The sequence below is a fragment of the Chanodichthys erythropterus genome, chromosome 1, assembly GCF_024489055.1.
Source record: "Chanodichthys erythropterus isolate Z2021 chromosome 1, ASM2448905v1, whole genome shotgun sequence".
Lineage (NCBI taxonomy): Eukaryota > Metazoa > Chordata > Actinopteri > Cypriniformes > Xenocyprididae > Chanodichthys > Chanodichthys erythropterus.
Genome location: NC_090221.1, coordinates 33,517,537 through 33,539,495, shown reverse-complemented (window position 1 = coordinate 33,539,495; position 21,959 = coordinate 33,517,537). Strand labels below are relative to the sequence as shown.

The following is a 21,959-nucleotide window of genomic DNA, read 5'->3' as shown; positions in this document are numbered from 1 at the left end:
CACTGTGTAAATGTAATGTAATATAGATTAATCTTTGTTAAAGCTGTGTTTTGTTGTTTGATTTACATGACCGACAATAGCAGGTATTTTTAGGTTGCTGTCACTTTAAGAGTAAGACTCCATGCACGCGCACATCCGATAGATACACATCCAATTCCGAATTCTCACCTCGTTCAATTAAGACATAACCGAATGTGTTTTCGAGAATACTTTATTATTTTATAATTTTGACTGACATAATGCGTGTATGTGACCATCCAAGTGCCTTGAGGATGCGAAAGAAAAATTAATTTAGAGTTTTAGAGCTATCTGATATGGAACGTGCCTCTCTCTTTCTCGCTCTCTGTGCGCGCGAGCCTTGTATTCGCGTCTGCGCGTACCGATAATAGACCTGCGTGCGATACCGAATTAAATCCTCTTTTTCCCTCTTCTAGCGCTGGAATGGTTTTATATCTATTTAATGTGTGAAATAGCAAGACAAAACACGTTCAAATTATAACCTGTTCACTCTATTGCGGTGAAACCAACTTGCAAATGATCCGTGAATCACATGCGTCCCGAACCGTGAGGCTTGATCCGAACGGATCACGGATCAACAACGATCCGTTTAACCACTAGTTCAAGGTGATGATGCACAATACTAAGCAAATGTATTTCATTTAACACCTTAATGGCTGAGATGAGAAGATTTAGGCTACCTCTATACTGGGTTTTCCTTTTATCTTCTTCCTTTCTCCGTTTTCCGTGCACCGGAGGGTTTATTAGACCGCTTCATTTTTTTCATCAACTGCGCACTTGCCTAACGTAACGTAACGGCGACCCTAGAGGGCGCCCGCGCCCGCGCCCCCAACATATTTGTCGCCCTAGGCAACCGCCTAGTTCGCCTATAGCAATCGCCGGCCCTGCATATGTGTATATCATTATCTACAGTACTGTTCAAAAGTTTGGGTCAGTAAAAATTTTTTTTTATGTTTTTGGAAAAAGTCTTCTCTGCTCACCAAGGTTGCATTTATTTGATCAAAATACAGTTAACACAGTAATGCTGTGAAATATTACTACAATTTAAAATAACTATTTTGTATCTAATGTATTTTAAAATGTAATTTATTCCTGTTAGGCAAAGCATAACAGCTTAATTTCTCCAGTCTTCAGTCACATGATCCTTCAGAAATAATTTGAATATGCTGATTTGCTGCTCAAGAAACATTTTTTATTTGTACCAAAGTTGAATAAAGTTTTTTTTTTTCTTTTTTTTTTCTCAAAAGTATTAATTTGTTTAAAATAAAAATGTACTGACCCCACACTTCTGAACGGTATGGTAAATGTAACACTACACTACGTAACATTTCTCCCTTCATAGAAACCTTTCACACATTTGCTTTCTTACATTCACGTTTAACGTGACGGTATCGAACACATTCATGTTACACACTCAGGTCCTATAAAAATGGTTAAAGGATTAGTTCACTTTAAAATGAAAATTAAATTTTTCCAATTTTCATTTGAAAGTGAACAAATCCTTTAAATACAGTTTGGAGTAAGTACACCAATATACAACAGATTTTTGGGGCAGTGTACCTCCACACATAATCTCAGCGTCAGACGTCACGCCCACACTCCATTTGCTAAGTGTCTGATGCTTACGGCACACAAAACTGGAAACAATTTTGAGAAGGCAAAAGCCTGAATCTTCTACAGGTTTTCTAGAAGCCTTTTCTAGAAGAAGAAAACAGGAAAAAATGCACTTTTGCTAAGATACTGCCTAATAGATTTATCATTTATGCTGAGCAGCAATTTTCACTTGCACGTATCAGAGGATTATTACAAAGGCAGCTGATGTTAATGGAGAAATTTTCAGCTGTACTCGCAAACTACAATTCCTGTTTATCAATAAGGTGAGAAGCAGACCCGTTATAAACCCAAATACACTCGAATTAATTACATTAATTGAAAAGTTTACTATCAAAGTAGTAATGAAGATGTTTGCCGTCGTAATAATACTACACAAAAGTAGTAGCTGTTCCGTGGTCCGGGGCGGTTAGCGCTCACACTGCATGCGAACCGTGCTCGAGCCCAACTGAACCGTGCTCTGGCCCACCTCTTCCAAACGGGCCAGGAACTGCTAAACGAACCACGCCCGGGCACGGAACGGAGTGATCACACTACTCAAACGAACCGGGCTTTGGGGGTCAAATGCACTAGGGCACGGTTCAGTACACCCTAAGTGTGCTGTCTTTGGCCAGTTGCAGTGGCTATAGAGCCCAAACCTTATGTCATTAGGCAAAGGGCTGGCTACACGAGACTACGCCACACACTACCCCCTGTATAATGCAAGATCTCAAACCTCACGGCTTAGCCAGAAAGACACACACACACACACACACACACACACACAGCATGAGTTAGTCATACATATTCAGTGTGGGTAGATGGAGTCTCTAGTGTATGAATCAGGTTGGATCCTGGTCACGTACTGTATAGAGAGATTGAAGGATAAAAGATGGGGTCATTACTATGCAGAACAGATTGTGTGTGTGTGTGTGTGTGTGTGTGTGTGTGTGTGTGTGTGTGTGTGTGTGTGTGTGTGTGTGTACTGACTCCTGCTCTGTTAATCTCCACAGCTCATGAGGACCTCATACATGAAGCATGAACTTGTGCAGCTGCCTTTCATTGAACACAACCAGTGTGAGTGCAGGTGAGATACACATTATACATATTTCAACAAACTGACTAAGGGCCAGCATATCATAGATTTGTGTTGTTTTATATAAAGATATTTATGACTGACTAATCCAAACCCTAAGAGGCAGTTCACATGTTTATCTTGATGCACAGTCTTGAAATTGTGGTGCTTGTGGCTTGAATTTTTACAATAATAAAATAATTTATATGTATAACAAAATATATGATAATTATATAATAATGTATGATAATTATTTAAAAATCAGATCATTGTAAATTGTAAGAAAACAGATTCTGAAATAGTCAAGTTTTTCTTTGGTTTTCAAAATGTAAAATGACATTCGCACATTAAATAATCTGCCAGAAAGCAGGTATACATACCGTTCAAAAGTTTGGGGTCAGTAAACTCTAAAAAAAAAAAAAAAAGAAAAAAGCTGAGCTGTTTCAACCCAGATTTGGGTCAAATATGGACAAACCCAACCCTTGGGTTAAAAATTTAATTTTAAAATTTAACCCAATGGTTGGGTTTTTCCATATTTGAACAAAATTTGGGTCGGAACAACTCAGCTTTTTTTAGAGTGATACAATTTTCTGTTTGTTTTTGAAAAAAAGATTGAATTTATTTGATCAAAAATACAGTAAAAACATTAATATTGTTAAATATTATTACAATTTAAAATAACAGTTTTGTATTTGAATACATTTTAGAAATTGTGATACATTCTTTGATGAATAGAAAGATGAAAAGAACAGCATTTATTTGAAATAGAAATCTTTTTTTTTATTACATTTTAAATGTCTTTAAGGTAACTTTTGAATTGAATGTGTCTTTGTTGAATAAAAGTATTAATTTCTTTAAAAAAATCATATTGACCTCAAATTTTTAAACGGTAGTCTATTTGTTCAAAGGTTATGAATATGGGTGTGATAAAGGAACACAGTTCAAACAGTTTACATGACATAATTGCCTAGTTATTAAGCATAATTGGGTGTAAGAATCATTATATTTAAAAATCATTTTTAACCTTTGAAAACCACTCAAAAGAGAGGTTTAGTAACATTTTGCCAACTTTTGGGGTGGAATTTTGTCCCCAAAGAATAGCTAAGTAAACCCACCCACACACACCAATTCAAAGCCTATCTGACTTTCAGATCACCCCCCCCCCCACACACACACACACACAAATGCACTTCCACCCTGTTTGTCACATGGGGAATAACCCCATCTCCCCACGGAGTACTTCCTGAACCCAGCCACAGAAAGTCGTCACCCCTGAAACACTCTTCTGCTGGCACGTAGCCGAGCTGTCAACATCAGCTCTTTATCAGGTCATTGTGAGGTTCTCCTCAAAAGCCCTTTCAGAGGTTGTGGGGTTCGGATTAAGGCCAGGGATGGAGCCGAGCGTTCGGTAAGAGCATTTACATGCGCTCGCCTCTCTATCCTCTCTTTGTAATACTGATCTGCCCCGTACAAACTGAACTCACCACTGTTGACCAACACTGAGTTACTTAAACTCCCACACAGGCAACCAGCCAACATTATTAACTCTGTTTACCTGCGACCATTCTGATCGCTCACGTTATCATGCAATAAAACATTTATCTAACTGATAAAGTTTACAGGTCATTGACGAATAAGGTTTTTAAAAGTGTATATAATTCATTTTGAAGTTTTATTAAGTGTTAACACTGAGATTATGTGGTTTTTGTAATTAATTAACACTGCTTTTGTCATTTTTTACAAGATGGACAAAATGTGTCACCAAAAATGTCATTCGGCTTAACGAAAATTTCAGTTATACCGAATGACGATATGTTCAAACAATGCTAACAGGCTAATATCTAGTTCGCTAGCTAGCAAAAGGACAGTCAAACATTTTATATTAAGTACAAGTTTTTAAAATATTACAACATTTTCCATGTTTTATAGCGGTTGTACCAAATGACCTGATGTTTCGGGAGATGTGTATGAGGATGCGAAAACATTAATTTTCAAATAGTTAAGAGAGAGTTAGTTACTTTGCTTCATGACCATGTGGGTCTTTGCAGGTGTCTGAATGATGACACATCCTGTCACATGATATTGACAGCATGACTTGATCCAAAATGTCCCTTTATATTGTTACTCTGAATGACATCAGTGAAATTCAATTTTCCAGACATTCTTTCTCATAACAATGACTTCTACTCAATTTTAATACCATTTTGCACTATGTTGATATATTATGTTATAAAATCATGCCAGAGTAAAAAAAATATATACATAGGGCTGGGTACCGAACTCGATACTTTTTAGGTACCGATCGAACTGCCTCGATACTACCGAGTATCGAAAAGTGTCTTGTCATTCGGTACCAAATTTCGGTACCTCAGAATGGAGCCGAGTAGAGGGGCGGAGAAATGCTTTCGCTGTCTCGTTGAGGAGCAAGTAACGTTGCGCTACATTATTATTTATATCTAAATATATAAAACTATACGCGCGAGAGAGACCCTATGTGCGAGAGGGCGAGTGAATCAACGGTTTCGTTTTCAGTTTATCTCCGAATGGACGGCTGAGAAACGGCTGTTTATGTGAGCAGCCGGTTCACTGCAGATACTGTTAACAGAAAACAAAAGTGTCGCACTGCCTGCAGAAACAGCGGAACGCGCAATGTTTTTTAGACTAGTTATGGACAGGTACAACACACAGCAGCTTTACATCAGCGTTCGCCCCTCAAGTCTATGGAAACACGCGACCGGTTCGTGACAGGCTCGTTCGCCTGCACGAGCACAGGCTCTGCCTCTGGCTCCAGAACGCGAACAATTCTGCTGAAAAAGGGGTATCAGCGTCCTCCTGATACTGCGGATAATCTGCGGGTCGGGCCAAGTAATAAAAAAATAACATTCAAATTAATTGCGGGTGGATGAGAGATGAATCATTAATGTTTTGATTTTATTAAAGACACAGAACTCTTATTTCAACGAACTTGCGTCACTCTTACTTCCGCTTTGATCTTGTTAATAATTAATTTTTTGAAGAAGAACAATTGCTGAGTGATTTAAAAAGAGCCTCACATACTGAATTTTTGCATTGAAAACTAAACTTTATTAAAACTATTTGCACTGATTTATTGTGTTGGGTAAATTTAGTTAATTTGTGCTTTTTTTATTCCCCGCAGTGGCTCAGGAGATGAGTCTTTGAGTCTGAAAAAAAGTCAACAAAATTAAAATATAAAACCAAATATTTTTTTTTTTTTTGAGGTTATGTAATCTTGTTTAAACAGATTTTATAAAATTGGTATCGAAAAAGGTATCGTTTAGGTATCGGTATCGAAGTCAAGGTATCGGTATCGTCTCGGTATCGAAAATTTTTGAACGATACCCAGCCCTATATATACATTTATCACATTTAAGATATTTTAATCACAAATAAAAATGGCTGTATTTGCCTTTGGACGGTTAAACCGAATGACCTTTTGACAGTTAAGAATCTTTAAAGTACATCTTTAAAATACATTTATATGTAGTAAAATATAATTAAAAACTTTTCAATAAAAGAGATCTAGTTGTACTGCCTTACATACTTTGGATGTCATATCTTTGTTTTTTATTATTATTATTAAGGCCTTTGGACAAAACAATTACCCCTCATGTTGTTGACCCTTACACTCTGACATGCTAAAACCATTATCTTATGACAAATATATAAAGGCAACATTTATACATTTGATATATTGTAGACAATTATAATATATAATATATATACAGTCCTGATCTACATTATCTCATGAGGAAGTCAGGAAAGTAATAAATACTAATTTAGTCTTACTCTTGACATGTTTCCTAGAACTTCCAGGGCGTTTTGTGGTTGCTTAAGCGTTCTGGATGGATGTCAAGATGTTCATCAAAGTTGTGTTTCTACAGTTAATAGATGGCTCTAATTGAACTTTGTAGCAAGCAGCATGTCGCTATGCACAATCAGAGGTGACTTCACAATTATCAAACAATAGTATGGCTTAATGAATTGCAAAACCTTTTGTCAGTCAATCTTATTACTCACCCAATTAAATGTAATTTTACACCTCATTTGCACCGCAGAGGCATAACAACACAACTAAATGTTCTCACTGTAAGTGCTTAAAATAGCTTTTTCGATTATAATGTGTATCTAGTTTTGTTGCTTCGCATTGCACCACTTGTGCTCAGGGTAGAAATATTTGACACTCTCTTTTTCATTCAGCAGTACAGGATGGATTACAAGCCAAAGTTTAATTCTTTTTTATGGGTTACAGCGTTATTAAAAATGAAATAATATGAGCAATGATAACATTACTTAAAAGGATAAAGTAGTTCACCCAAAAATGGAAATTCTGTCATTAATTACTCACCCTCATGTCGTTCCAAACCCGTAAGTCTTTCATTCATCTGCAGAACACAAATTAAGATCTTTTTGATGAAATCTGAGAGCTTTCTGTCCCTCTGTTGGCAGCTACTCAACTAACTCTTTGATGCTTCAAAATGTTCATAAAGAGATTGTAAAACTAATGCATATGAATTGAGTTTTGTCCAAATTTTCTGGAGAGACTTTATATGATGAAATTTAATTTACACTCTAAAAAGTGATGTGTTGGCTCAACAACAAAAAATTATGCAACCGCTTGCATTACTTTTTTCAAGTTATCACAAGTTATGAGTGAATCTGCGTTCAACCAACAAGCTACATTGAGTTAGAGGAACTTAATAATTTGTAGCATAAACACAATTTTTTAAGTTTATTACTCAAAAAATTTAAATCCAACTACCAGAGTTGTAGCCTTGGAACCAAGTAATCTTATCTATTTCAGTTCAAATCAACAGCTATCATAGCACAACAAGCAAGATATTAAAGTTTTAACTTGCAGCCATGCATTTATTTAAGTTGTGGTAACAGGTCCCCTGAATTACTATTTATTCACATAAAAACATTGATCAGTGAACATAAACAGAATCTCAACCAAACTTGCTTGATGCATGAGAATGAACCTCATTGGTTCTCGCACGCATCAAGCAAACATGCTTGAGCTTCCATTTACCACGACTAACGTGTTAGTTGATTAAAGTTTACATGTGAATAAAAGCCTAAATTCAGATTATGTCTCTCAAAATTTGGACTAAACCACTCAGTTCATATGGATTAGTTTTACAGTCTCTTTATGATCTTTTTGAAGTGTTAAAGTGGTAGTTGCATAGCTGTATGGAGGGACAGAAAGATTTCATCAAAAAGATCTTCATTTGTGTTCCAGGATGAATGAAAGTCTTAGGGATTTGGAACAAAATGTGGGTGAATTTTTGGGAGAACTAAACTTTTAACCCTATGCATATATGTGTGATCTTTCTTTTAATTTTACATTTCATTATTATTCTGTTTTAACTGTCTGTCCTTTCCCTACAGGCTAAAAGCAAATCTTTACGCAGAGCCAACCAGGTAAATTTGATAAATTTGTGCATGTGTGTGTGTGTGAGAGATGTGAAGTTCACCAGCAATGTGAACAGCATTTACCCTCTCTTCCCTTTGCCCCACTGCACAGACACACACACGCACGCACATTAACTCCATGGAGATGGTTGCTTGCTGAGTTAATTGTGTGTGAAAGGCAGAAGTGGTTCAGTCTGTTCTGCTCTGATACTAGTTTACTCTGACCCTGATGTTAAAAAGCTACTGTTATTTCCAAATATCCTTTTCGTTGTGCTGTCTAGGATCTTTTCGATGAAAAACACAATCCTGATTGCTTAGAAAGGGAATTGCACATCTCTACTCAATGTGCCACAGGATTTGAGGCATCGTTCATCTCTGTTGCATAAACTCTGCAATTTTTTATTTATCTGTTTGTTCAAACAACTTTCAAGTATGAGCAATAATAATGATAATTTTACACCACTATTTTTGACAGTTTTATCACAAGATTGAGCCTCATTTAAAAGTGTGTATCCTGACAAAAATACATGCTAACCATAACCAATATTGGAATTAGAACTGTGATGAGAGAAGGCGATAATATATTTAAGTGGGACATAATGTGTGAACTTGGCATTGGTCCTCAGGTTCACACTTCCCTGTGCTGTAAAATTTTTACAAATAGTCCCCCCCCCCCTTTATTGCCGGTGCCATTTTTGTTTGATCAATCTGTTTAACTCAGTTCGACTTGCATTTATGGAAAAAGATTATCTGAATAAGAATGAGACTGACATGGAACATAACTTTTTAAAATTACGAGTGAGTTCATCCCAGTAGAAATATATGTTTATGTACATGAAGATACCTTAGGAAAACACTGCATTTGTGCTTTGGTGTGTGTGTGTGTGTGTGTGTGTGTGTGTGTGTGTGTGTGTGTGTGTGTGTGTGTGTGTGTGTGTGTGTGTGTGTGTGTGTGTGTGTGTGTGTGTGTGTTTTTGTGTCCGTTTTTGTGTCCAGCTGGCGTGCGTCTTGCGCTGTTGGAAGGGAGTCAGAAACCTAGAACCCTCCTTTGTTGGGAAACGGAACAGAACATTCATTTTATTGCTTAATTAGGCCACTGGCCCCCGAGGAGCCTTGGAGAGACCGAGGCCAAAGAATCACAAGAATTAAGACGTGATAAAGTCATCTTAAGAGCTCTCTGAATTAAATATATAAAATTTAGTTTAACACTTGACTTATTTTGACATAACATTTTTAAAGAGTGTAGAGAAGTTCAATAAACTCATGTATTGATCATGTAGTTATTTTTATACCTATTTACATTTATTTATATGTAATATTTATATTTAATATATTTTATATTTTGTCTTTTTGTTTTTAGGCAAGGCCCCCAGACAACAAGAAGAGGCAAAAAGCGACAGAAGGGGAAACCAAAACGAAAGAAACACATTGGGAAAAATTCATTGTATGTTCATCATATCTTATTACAAAAAAGTACTGTGATGTTACACAGAAGGAATTTTCTTAATCAGTACTTAAAGATATCTTATTAACAGAATGTTCTTGAAAACAAGATAAATACACTTGAGAAGAAAAAAATTGTAAATTTATTATTTTTTTCCAGAGAATATATGAAGAGTTCAGATGTAAATGCCACTAAACGCACCTCTGTCAAAAATAAGATAATGATATTGAGCGAATGCTCTTCACACATAGTATATGTTTATCAAACACTTTTGCTTCAAATACGCTAAATCCCAGCGTCAGCCCATTCAGAAATGCCGGTTCGTTGGCAGAAACCACTAAATGCCACTTCCCTTTGTCAGCAAAAGCCTCTAAGTCCACAGAAGAACCAATTGGAAGACACAAATCGAATCAATTGATTTGAAGATGATGACGGTGTGTGTATAAACCAGCTTTCAATTGCCGAGCTGCAAGTTTTTATCATGTTTTGTCCATCATTACAGTGGCAATGATGGGATTTTGTGATTAGCATGTAAACACAAGTGTTCGTTTTGCTGCTGTAAAACTTACAGAAACAGATGTTTTACAATGTCTTGTTGTCCAAAGAGTTGGACTTGGAGGTTTTTGCAAAAAAAAGCACACATGGACTTAGCTGGTTTTGCAGCAAAAGACAGTCATATTTGTTAAATACCAATGGATTGACTAAAGTGACATTTTTGAAAATGAGGCATTTCAGTAACTGACCTTTTCATTGCCATTAAAGTGCATTCATTGCATTGCTGAACCTAAACATAGGAGCCTGTGATAAAAAATGCTCAAAATACTCTTCATATCTTAAGTTTATTTACCCAATTATGTTTTACATCTAACAATATTTGGTGAAATTGAAAATTAATACCTTGATATCATGTACACAATGTTGGAATCTTGTTTTCAGGTTGTTTTGATACAGTTTGGTACTAAATGATTACCATATTCATTTACCATGGTATTTTCATTTGCACTTTAAGGTACTTCAAAGACTACCATGGTACATTTTTGGTACTCTTTTGTCATTGTAAAAATTACTATTGATCTACATTTAATAGAAGCCGTTTAGCAAGATTTGCCTTTATTTGGTACCATCAATATTAATAAATATAAGAGGATTAGTTCACTTGGGAATTAAAACTTCCTGTTTTAAAAAAAAATTACTCACTCCCATGTCATCCAAGATGTTTATGTCTTTCTTTCTTCAGTCGAAAAGAAAATATATATATATATATATAAATTATATACTTTTTAACCACAAATGCTCGTCTTGCACTAGCTCTGTGATGCGCCACACATTACGTAATCACGTTGGAAAGGTCACGCATGACAGAGGCAGAAGTACCCCGGTAGGACGAAAAATTTCTCATACAACTTCAAAATTGGCCAACTTCATTGTTTTACCTTTTTTTGTAAAGGGCGTTTGACTTGATCTTTGCACGTTCGCTTTGTAGACACAGGATCGGTACTTCTGCCTATCATACTTCTGCCTTTCCAACGTGATTACGTGATGCGTGGTGAATCACAGAGCAGTGCAAGACGAGCATTTGTGGTTAAAGTTTATACATTTTTATTTTTTTAGAAAATGACTGATCGTTTCGCTAGATAAGACCCTTATTCCTCGTCTCGGATCGTGTAGAGCTCTTTGAAGCTGCACTGAAACAATTTGGACCTTCAACCCATTGAACCCCAGTGACGTCCACTATATTGAGAGAAATCCTGGAACTTTTTCCTCAGAACCTTAATTTCTTTTCGACTGAAGAGAGAAACACATAAACATCTTGGATGACATGGGGGGGGTGAGTAAATTATCAGGAAATTTTATGTCTGAAGTGAACTAATCCTTTAAAACCCATTTCGAAGCAACAAAGCGCATGAGTTTCTGGTTGACTGATTTCTGGTTGTCTGGAGAACTGAAAATTTTCTCAAAATCCCTCTTTTTTTGTACGTGCCGTGCTGCACATTTACTCATGCAACATTGACTTCCACTCAGACAACAATTAATTAATTCCGGTTGAAGGGAAAGAATTCATCAGTTCCTCTCCTTCCTTTTCTACTTTCGCTTCTTCGTCACTGGTTTTCGGTGAGGGCAAGTGGAGGGCGCTCCTTTTGGACCGGCTTTCCCTCCCTGCTATCCATCATCCACTCCTCCATGGATAGAGAAAGTGGCAAGTGTGAAATCAGGCTAATTTGCCAGCCAGAACGCCCCTCCCTTTTCCTCAGCCTCCCCTCCACATGCTCTGTCAGCCTCTCAAACCACTTCCACACAAAGATTGATTTTCTTCCTTAATTAACTCTCAGCTATACACTTCTCTCCAGTTTTGGTTTAGTAAAAAAAAAAAGGAGAGAGGGAAAAACAGCCCCATCAGGCCACCATCCCATCAGAGACGTCACAAATGAGACATCAAAGAACTGGAGGCCACAGACAATATCCAGAGTGTATCTGTGCTGCCGCCATCCAAAAAGAAAATCAGGGCTGATGCATGCTCAGAATGCATTATGGGTCTTTTTGTGTTTGTTACTGAATTTAATTTCAAGTCTAATGTGGAGATGCAGGCTTAGGTCTGGTTTTGCAAAGTTAATGATTGCAGGGACCTACGTGCTCTTTATCCGTTGTTGCGGTTTTACATAATTCACTTGGAGCTGGATTTGTCAGAACAAGCATTATGATCAGAATTGCGTTACTCAATCACTTGGAGGCTTTTTCTACTATTTTAAAATTCCTCATAACCTCAGGACCTCTGTGCTTTTCAGTTTTCACAACTTGAAACTGAACTCAAAGGAATAGTTTACCAAATAAAAGAAATCTTGTCATTTACGCAACATTCTGACCCTTTAATATTTTATTTTTCCTGTTTAACACAAAATAAAGGTCATGATGGTTTGTACCACTAAGATTTAAAATGGCTTCTCACACAAAACTATCATATGGCTTCAGTTCAGCGCACTTTGAATATAGTGCAATAGACATGTATTACTTTCATGCTGCTTTTTTTTTTTCATTTGGGATGACATTGACGTGAATAAATAATGACAAAATGTTCATCTTTTGCATATGAAGGTCTTTACTTCTCACCAACTGCTTATTTTCTTCCCTCTCGTGCCAGCAGGACTCTCGTGCCAACTACACCCCCTCCTCCTCCCCCTCCTACCCTACCGCCTAGCTCCGCCCCTCCACCACCTGCCAGAGAGGCGTGTCCACCGTGCCCCGCCCGCAGGATGACATCACAGCCTCCCTCTTGTGAATGCAGGTGCAGTTTGAGGGAGGTGAGCTGTTCAAAGAGAGGGAAGACACTCAACCAGCAGAGCTGCCGGTAAACACGCACACATACACAGCTAAATGCATTCAAATGCAACTCAGTGTGCTAAAAATAGAACCTTACACACAGTGGATGCCCTCCATTTGCCCTCCATTTTATTGCACAAGGAAGTGTTTCTGCATCCGTGACCCATAGATCAGAAAGAGCAAGAAAGATGGATATAAAAATAGATTAAAACAAATTTTCCAGTTTTATATTGTGCATTGTCATAATGCTCTTTAATGGTGTAACCACAACACTATCGTTTAAAAGTTTGTGGTCAGTACGATTTTTTTTTTCTTTTTGAAATGATTGAATACTTTATTTGTATTCAGTTGATCAAAAGTGACAATAAAGACATGTTACAAAAGATTTCTGTTTCAAATAAATGCTGTTCTTTTGAACTTTGTTGATCAAAGAATCCTGAGTTTCCACAAAATATTAAAGGGATTAAAGGGATAGTTCACCCAAAAATGAAAATTATCCCATGATTTGTTCACCCTCAAGCCATCCTATATGACTCTTTTCTATGGATATTTTTCTTACAAAAACCCATCGCTTCACTTCAGGAGGCCTTTATTAACCCCCTGGAGCCGTATGGATTACTTTTATGATGGATGGATTCACTTTTTTGGGCTTCAAAATCTCGAGCCCCCCCCATTCACTGCTATTATAAAGCTTTGAAGAGCCAGGATATTTTTTAATATGACTCTGATTGTGTTTGTCTGAAAGAAGATAGTCATATACACCTAGGATGGCTTGAGGGTGAATATAAATTATGGGATAATTTTCATTTTTGGGGTGAACTATCCCTTTAAGCAGCTCAACTGTTTTCAATAGCCTTGGCGAGGATAAGAGACTTCTTTCAAAAATCTTAACAACCCCAAACTTTTGAATGTTACAGTACTGTAAGTATTATAATGCATTACAAAAAGCTTCAAGTAAAGTGTTGCTATTTTTAACATGTAAGTAATCTCTTTCCTCTTCTCATTCTCTTTCAGATGTGAAACCCAAAGTGAATAGTGAAATCAAACCACTCGTATAATCCACAGATCAAAATTTGCACAGCTTTGAGGAGGTCAAAGGTTTGCTTATTCTTTTGTCATGGACTCTGAAGTTTGGGTCTCGCCCAGAAAGAGGGTTTGCGCTTGGGAATAAACCACAGACCCACCCCCTGGCCCATCTGGCTATGTCCCACACACTATTTTAGCAGTATTAGATGCATATACATTCTGTTTGCACTGTATATCCACATCTGTACCATGTGTATGGAATATCATCAGATCCTATTGTTGAGTTTAGGAAGCTTTTTGCCACTATAAACCAATCAACTTTAACAATTTGACACTGTATGATGGACATTTAGTTATAGTTCAGTGGGTCAATGGCTGGAATATTCAGCGCTTAAGATATAAACTGGGGAGTTCTCGTTGAGCTTTATCCAAAACCGATTCTGGGATTTTCTTCAGCTTCAGTGGATCCTCGTAGGCACGGACACACATCTAGTGTAATGCTAAGGACGACAAGTGTGCTCAGAACGTTCAAAGGGAAAACAGAATAAGGAAGGAGTCTTTTATTTTCTACCAAACTACTTAAAGTCTTAAGTGGAGAGTTTTTGATGGGATGGATGTTGACAGACCTTCAATGTTGAGAGAACTCAAGTGTCTTGCTACACAAACAGAGTGTCTCATCCTGAGAACATCCCCGGTGTGTCCTCTGACCCTCTGCTTGCTTTAAATGGTTGGATGGCTTGATTAGACGGATGGACGGGTGTCTGTGTGGTCTGAGTTGTGAATAATAAGGATCTGTGCGTCCATCCTAATTTATTCCTGGCCTCTATAAGTCCATAATGTGGCTTCATAGCTGTATCAATGAGTCTTTTTGTGTTTGTTTGATTTGCTTTTTGTTTGGTTTCTTCCTTTGGGAATTGAAAGCTTTTCCCACTGGCTAGCCAGTGAGAGGAATGCCAATAGTATAGAAACCTGGCGATATTCCATTGGTGCTTACCAAACACACGTCTTCTCGCTCCCACACCCCCGATTACACTCATTTTTCGTCTCTTTCTTTATCCTTTTCACCTCGTCTGTCTAGTTTTTATTCTTTCTCCCTCACACACACACACTCTCATGCATACACATACAAATGCAAGCAGGTAAATATAAGCTTTCCTGTGTTGATATTGAAAGAAGAATTTATTTTATCTATCTTATTCATTTTGTAAAGAATACTAATGTTATTGTAGTCCATTTTGTTTTAAAGAATGTTGCTTTGTGTATCTTTGTTAATTCAACCTATAGAATCAGGCTGGGTGGCCGTCGTAGACAAATTCACAGTCTCGACTTTGTGGAATTTGAGTAAAGAAGCTTTGAGAGCACCCGGCAAGCTTTAGAAAAAGGGAAGTGCCCATTCTGTGTGTGTTAAGTTTTTCTTCATCATCTCACAGGGTTGGGAGAATGACGTATTTATTTTTTATATTGAAATGCATTTTGTATTATGCTTTGCAATGTTTCTTTTGGGACATTTAATTTGCTGCGACTGTGATGATCCAAGAATATTCAGTATTTTTTCCTGATTTCTTCAGAATCATTCCAGTTTCCATCAAAGTCAGACCCAGCTAACAGCGAATGTTCTCAGAACTTTGGCTAACGTTCTAGAACGGTTATGAACAACGTTCTTCCAGTAACATTAATAGAATGTTTGTTTATAGTTATCTGGTCTTTAATAACATTCTCAGAACGTTAGCACAAAAATGTTATTTATACATCGTTCAATGTTTTTTAACCGTCTTGTGCTCTTCGATCATTTTTGACTGAAAAATTGTATGTTTTTTTTTTTTTTTACTTAATTGGAATGGTACAAAACTTGGTAAAGATTTTAGCAATTGCTAAGTAAAAACACAAAAAATCATGGACATGATTCGAAAAGGTTAAATGGTCCTGAAAAAAATACTCACACTTGTGCTCCTCATGGTCAAAAATGAGCGCACTGGAAATGAATTTCATCTAGTGAAATCTTTTGGTACTGCAACCAAACTAAATCTTACTGAAAGCTCATTTTTTGAGATATCAAGCTAAAATATGGAACACAACTTGTTCAGATTTATGACTTTGATTTTCTTGCTTCTTTTAGAGTATGTTTTTGAAAATGTATATTTCATATAAAAATTGAAAATAGTATTTTTATGCATTTTTCATAACAATAAACAAAATTCTGTAAATTTTTAAGTTAACTTCTTAACTTTTTTCACTTCAGCAATAATTTGCCAAGTGTCATGTTTTAAAAGAGATCAAAATGAAGTCTGTCATTTTGAAATTCAAAATTTATAACAGTTTAAGTTGGAAATTTCATTTTTAAGTCTATGTTCAATGAATGAACTACAGCGTAAATATAATTTAGTACCATAAAAAATATTAAATAAAAAAACATTATCAAACTAAAATATAGTACATTCATTTTATTGAAATGAAAAAAAAAAAAAAAGTCATTTTTGACCGAACCGCGAAGAGCACCAGAGGGTTTAAATGTTACTACTTATTTCAGATGATTCAGAGAACATTCAAAAGTAATGTTCCCATAATACTTGCTAAATGATATAATAGAGAAAACATTCCCTTAATGTTTCCCTTAATTCCCTGGACGTTTTGAACGCTTTAAGAAAAATAACGTTTTCATAACCTTATGGGAACATTAGAAAAACATTCTCAGAACATATTTTTGTTAGCTGGAGAGGCTGAAGGTGAAAGATTCACTTACTTTTTTAATGGTGGTCATTTAACCAAACACTTTTTTCCACCTTATATGTAGCATTATTGACTGAAATATGATTTTCAAGAGCAAGGAACTGACCTCACTTTAAGTGATTATTTGTTTAGTCATTACCTGCAATAATGTAAATTATTAAGATCCTTATGCACCCTTTCACCCTCCAGACTAGGATATCCACTTACTATCAGCATCTTTGTTAAAGTCAACATGAAATGTCATTTAACCCAATTTACTTCTGTAATGTGGTGTATTTTTAGTGGAAAAAACAGGGTGGTGCTTAATTTTACGCACTGGCAGTTGATTGAATGGTAAAAATGGGGTGTTTCAAGCCAAACCTGCATGTTAGTTTGCCTAAATAGCTGTTTGAGCCTAGGTGACATCAGCGGAAAAGGAAAGTCATTTCAGAGACGGAGTAAGTCATTCAATTTTGATGCAAGATGTGAATGCAACTATTATTTTCTTCAGAATGAACTGCATGTACAATATGACCAGTAATGTGTATTATGGAAGTGAATAGGGTTGATTTTGGGTTCATGTTGACTTTAAGGTCTGTTCTGTGTCGACTGGTCAATATGTTGTCCTGTTTCTTCATCTTTGATGACCGGCTTTCCTTCAACTCTGCTTGCTGCTGTGAAATGTTCAGTGTGAAATATCCTGTGCTATAAACGTAGCATTTTCTCTCTCTCAACAGTAACATATATCAACTACCTCTGTGTGTCTGTACAGTTAATGTAACTACCACAGTAAGAATATAGAACCGTGAAAATATATAAATCAAAAAATACACAAAACGAATACAATATGAATGTACCGACAGAACTTCAGTGTTTCCATTCTCTTCTATGTAAAGGTAATTTCAGAGTGCTGTCGCTTTGTTCCGCTTTGAACCGCATCTGTCCGACATGTATCCAGGTAGAACAGGACACAACAGAACCCGATCTGTACCACTGTCAATACACGATATAAGCTTTGAGTGTTTGAACGTAATTAATAATGGTTATTGCTGCTATACCATCTGTGCCCGATTCTCCTGTGTGAACGTGTGTGTAATATTTGTTACAGAGAGACATAACCTGCTCTGCTTTATGTCTACAGTGTGTATACATTCAAATGTAGGTCTGATCACACACATACAGTATATATAAAACACAACAGCCATAAAGCAATGTGCTATATATTAATATAAATAAAGTGAAATGTCTTATTTTTGAGATAGATTTGTGATGATTTGATAATTCTGAAACATGTACATGTACATACAGTCAAACCATAAATTATTCAGACATTTTTCATATTTTTACAAGTGGGTGCAGGACACTATAGTTCATTTATGTAAGTGAGGATAGCAAAATAAAGTAAACTGTGACATATTATACCCAAAAATTCTTCATATACTGGACTACCAGTAAAATTGATACAAATTTGGAACCAAAATTATTCAGACACTTTGACCTGAACATGTTTTGACATAATTAAGATCATTTTTTTCAGACATAGTTTAAAATCTTGTAATATTTTATTACCATTTTTTTAAACTATAGTGAATAAACTATGAAATGTTCATGGGTGTCTGAATAAGTTTTGGTTTGACTGTTCATATGCATAGACAAAATACATACAAAATGCATAAATAAAATAAATATATATTTTATATATATATATATATATATATATATATATATATATATATATATATATATATATATATATATATATATATATATATATATTATGCACCTAAATATAAATGTATTTTATTTATGCATTTTTGTAGAGGGGGGCACATTTTGTATGTATTTTGTCTATGCATAGAAAATCTTTGTATTACAGAGGTGAAACATAAAAGTAAAACATCTGGTGCATCATGGACATAAGAATCTGGTTAAAAAATATGGAAATTGTCATGAAGAAAAATTATTTTTATAATGCAAAAAAAAAAAAAATCTTAATGGTCCTATAAATAGGCTTCATTTTTGTGGTGAAATGTGACCTGAACATTGTGAGAGGTAATATTTTGTGGTAATATGGTTTGTAGCTTGACATGTAGCATGATTTTATGAAGACTTTGACCTTGGAGTATCATGTTAATATAATGGTATAGTAATCTTTCAGTGCCATGGTATATACATATCCTCTGATAACATCACATCACACAGAATGCAGCAGAAGTTTTCTGTAGGGAATGCACAAATTTGCTTTAGTCTTTGTTTTATTGTCAATTCACCCTCCCTGTTTTGCATCGTCCACCCCTCCCTCTCTTTTCCTGCCATTTAACGCTAATGAAAGACAAACATTGTGATAATTATCACCTGGGTCTGGGAGTCTTAGGCAGACGCCCGCCAGCACCGCAATGATGTGAGAAATAATATTATCTATCTCCCTCTCTCGCTTGACTGCTGCTGAGTCAGACTCACACACACACACACACACACACACACAAGGAGCTAATAATGCCACCTGCTCAGCTCCTGTGGAACAGCATAGACCTAACCTAATATCTCCTGTTTGCTGATTCACTGATCCAATCCTTGTTTTATTCTGTCTTTGTGTTCTAGGTTTTTAACAGGAGTAATACAGTGAGACATGCTGCTAAAAAAAACTGCAGCAATACCAGGAAATCAGTCTTGCTCACACATAAATGTCTGGCTCATATTCAACCAGAATAAAATAAAGTAAAATGATATAAAATAAAATAAAAATTGCATGAAGAAAATGAAGTCTGTTTCTATGACAATTTCTGTAAATATTGTTCTAATATATTTTATTATCATTATGATGATAATGATGATTATATTGCAAATTTTATAATTATTACAATTTCTTTAAATTGTATAAGAATTGACCAAATCCTGAAATAAGCGTTATTTTCTAATTTTTGCATATAGTCTTTTAATTTTGGAGTGAGATATTATCTGCAATAAATAAAATAAATAAAAATTTTGAAATAATAAATGATATTTTTTATGTAAAAAAAAAAAAAAATGAAGCCTGATTTATGACTGAGATTTGTTTGCATCTTTATTATTTTTTATATTAACATGATTATATATTATATGTGACATAATTATTAATACGATTTCTTTGCATTTTATTAAAATCCTAAAATAGGATTCGTTTTCTTTCTTTTTTTACTATATATAAATTTTAAAAGATCTGGATCTGGACAGTTTTCATGAGACTCTTTTAGTGAATTACTTGTACTAAAACTAAACAAAAAAAAGAAGCAGATTGAAACAATGGTTTTTATTGGCCTGTGCTTGCCGACAGTTTTGTAAAGGTCAGATTTTATCATGCTGAGAGGCAGTGGCGCTTTTATTCACTCTCTGGTCCCTCTCTCTCATATGGGATTTTTTCATTAATAAAGAGCAAGACATCTGATTTCTGTGACATTATCAAAATAGAACATCCTCTCCGGCGCATCACCTGCGGCGAATCGCTGGAGTACCGAGTTCTCATATAAATATTTCACAGCATATTTGATGACTGTACTTGATGCAGTGAAGTCATGTGTATGTGACTGCAGCAGTCTGTGTGTATGGATGCTTAGAGACACAATAGTCTATGCCTGACCTGATGTTTCATTAAAGAAAGACGGTTCAGAGAAACTGTAACGCGCAATATGGCAGAATACGCCCCGCCTTCTAAGTAAAAGAGCCAATCGCTGATTGATGAAGTCATTGTGTCACTGCAGCTGCCGTTAGAAGCCTCACGCATCGGACTGCACATGCGCATTGGCTCGTCTAGCTTGAAAAATAAGCTTTTTAACACTATATGAGCATAACAAACAACATTATGGACAGTTCATGTCAGATTTTGTTACTGATTTGAATTTTGTTATTTAGTTGTGAGTTCCCCTAGCAGTTTTTAAAATTTCAGGATTCTCCCTTTCAAATAGACTGGACTTGGTCTTGGATAACTGAAATATGGTCGCCAAGTGAACAGACTTTCCTTGAAAGGGACTTTGCTTTTTATTCTTATCCAAAACGATGCGATGTGAACATTATGGAGTGCAAAATACTCTCATGTAAAGTCTTTTTTATCATACGGGAAGGCAGAGGGCGCCCTCGCGCAGAAACTCCACAAGTGACACTCATAGAAGTCATTACACTTATGATGTTCAAGGAAATCCCTTATATGGGCAAAGGCATCCAGAATATGGCTTATGTATGCTTTTCAAGCCATCTCAGTTTTTTTTTTAGTAAATTAGTAAATGAATAATGTAATAATAGTAAAAGTAAATTAATAATGCAGTGCTAATTGACATTAGTATATAATAGCCTGTATAAAACCCATGATGACTTGGGTGAAAACCCATGATGACAATGCACAAGTGTTTGTAGTACATAAACCAATTAAACTGTCATAAGAAAAGTATAGGAATATAATATAGAATACAAACTAGCGGTTATTTTTCAGCAGTGTATTTGATTTCTAAGCCCTCCTCTCTCCTAAAATGATGGCCATGGCCCTGTGTGTTCGTGCGTGTGTGTGTGCGTGTGCGTTTTTGTGACATTTCAGGACACAAATGTGTATAATGACCATAGACTGTAAAAAAATATGGACGTAGCGTCCGTGACGTCACCCATAGAGTTCTGAACAGCAGTTTTGAAGCGAAAATGAGGACGCGGCCATCTTAGCTGCGCGTCACCGCACGTCACTCCCGGATAACTGAAAATGGGCAAAGAGGCGGGGAGGTGGTTTGAGCTGATGTGATTGGTTGCTGAAACCACGCCCGCCTAGCTCGACGTGACCACGTTAGCAAGCAAAGGAGCTATCTATCTAGATACTATCTAAATTATTAATAAAGATAAGTTTTAACATCAGAAAGTTCTAAAGGTTTACTGTCAATTTACGGTGTTTTTTAAGATATAGATGCTCCAACACCAGCAGTGTTGGGTGCGCAAATAACAACATGGAAAATCAAATGGGACTTCATACCTTTATAAAAGAGATCGCGAGATGAATCCAATCTGTGGCACTTGGGTAAAATATAAATGTCCATTGCAAAACAAAAAAAAAAAACATTTCACATTTCTTCTCAATGATCTGCTCTCTGTCATCGTTCTTCAAGAAAGCATGTAATCTGAGCAGCGATCGTATCTAACAAACAAATGAGCCTGTGTCCAAAGTTTATTTTTTTCAAAATAGTGCAGCAGTTTTAGTTATAATATCCAAGCAGTGCTGTCAGAGTTGTATATCCTCCTGGTATTGTCATTGTTGTAAATCTCACAACCAAAACTTTCAGCCAATGCCACGATCCAACAAGTGTGTTCTGTGTCTCTTCCGCATGCATGCACATCTACGAC

The 21,959-nt window shown here is 36.0% G+C and overlaps 1 protein-coding gene across 6 annotated transcripts in view; it reads left to right on the top strand.

Annotated features, from left to right (window-relative positions):
• The window catches only part of vegfba (vascular endothelial growth factor Ba), a 30,724-nt gene extending 11,229 nt beyond the window's left edge, over positions 1 to 19,495 (top strand). For 4 of the 6 annotated variants that reach the window (XM_067385076.1, XM_067384995.1, XM_067385020.1 and 1 more), the window contains 5 exons: positions 2,622 to 2,695; positions 8,093 to 8,125; positions 9,477 to 9,560; positions 12,697 to 12,903; positions 13,890 to 18,341. In XM_067385076.1, the coding sequence (XP_067241177.1) occupies positions 2,622 to 2,695; positions 8,093 to 8,125; positions 9,477 to 9,560; positions 12,697 to 12,903; positions 13,890 to 13,911 (420 nt within the window). In that variant the 3' untranslated portion in view covers positions 13,912 to 18,341. Of the gene's footprint in view, positions 1 to 2,621; positions 2,696 to 8,092; positions 8,126 to 9,476; positions 9,561 to 12,696; positions 12,904 to 13,889; positions 18,342 to 19,208 lie in introns of those variants that run through there. The other 2 variants (XR_010895127.1, XM_067385010.1) reach the window with 2 other exon arrangements.
• Positions 19,496 to 21,959: the final 2,464 nt, after the last annotated feature.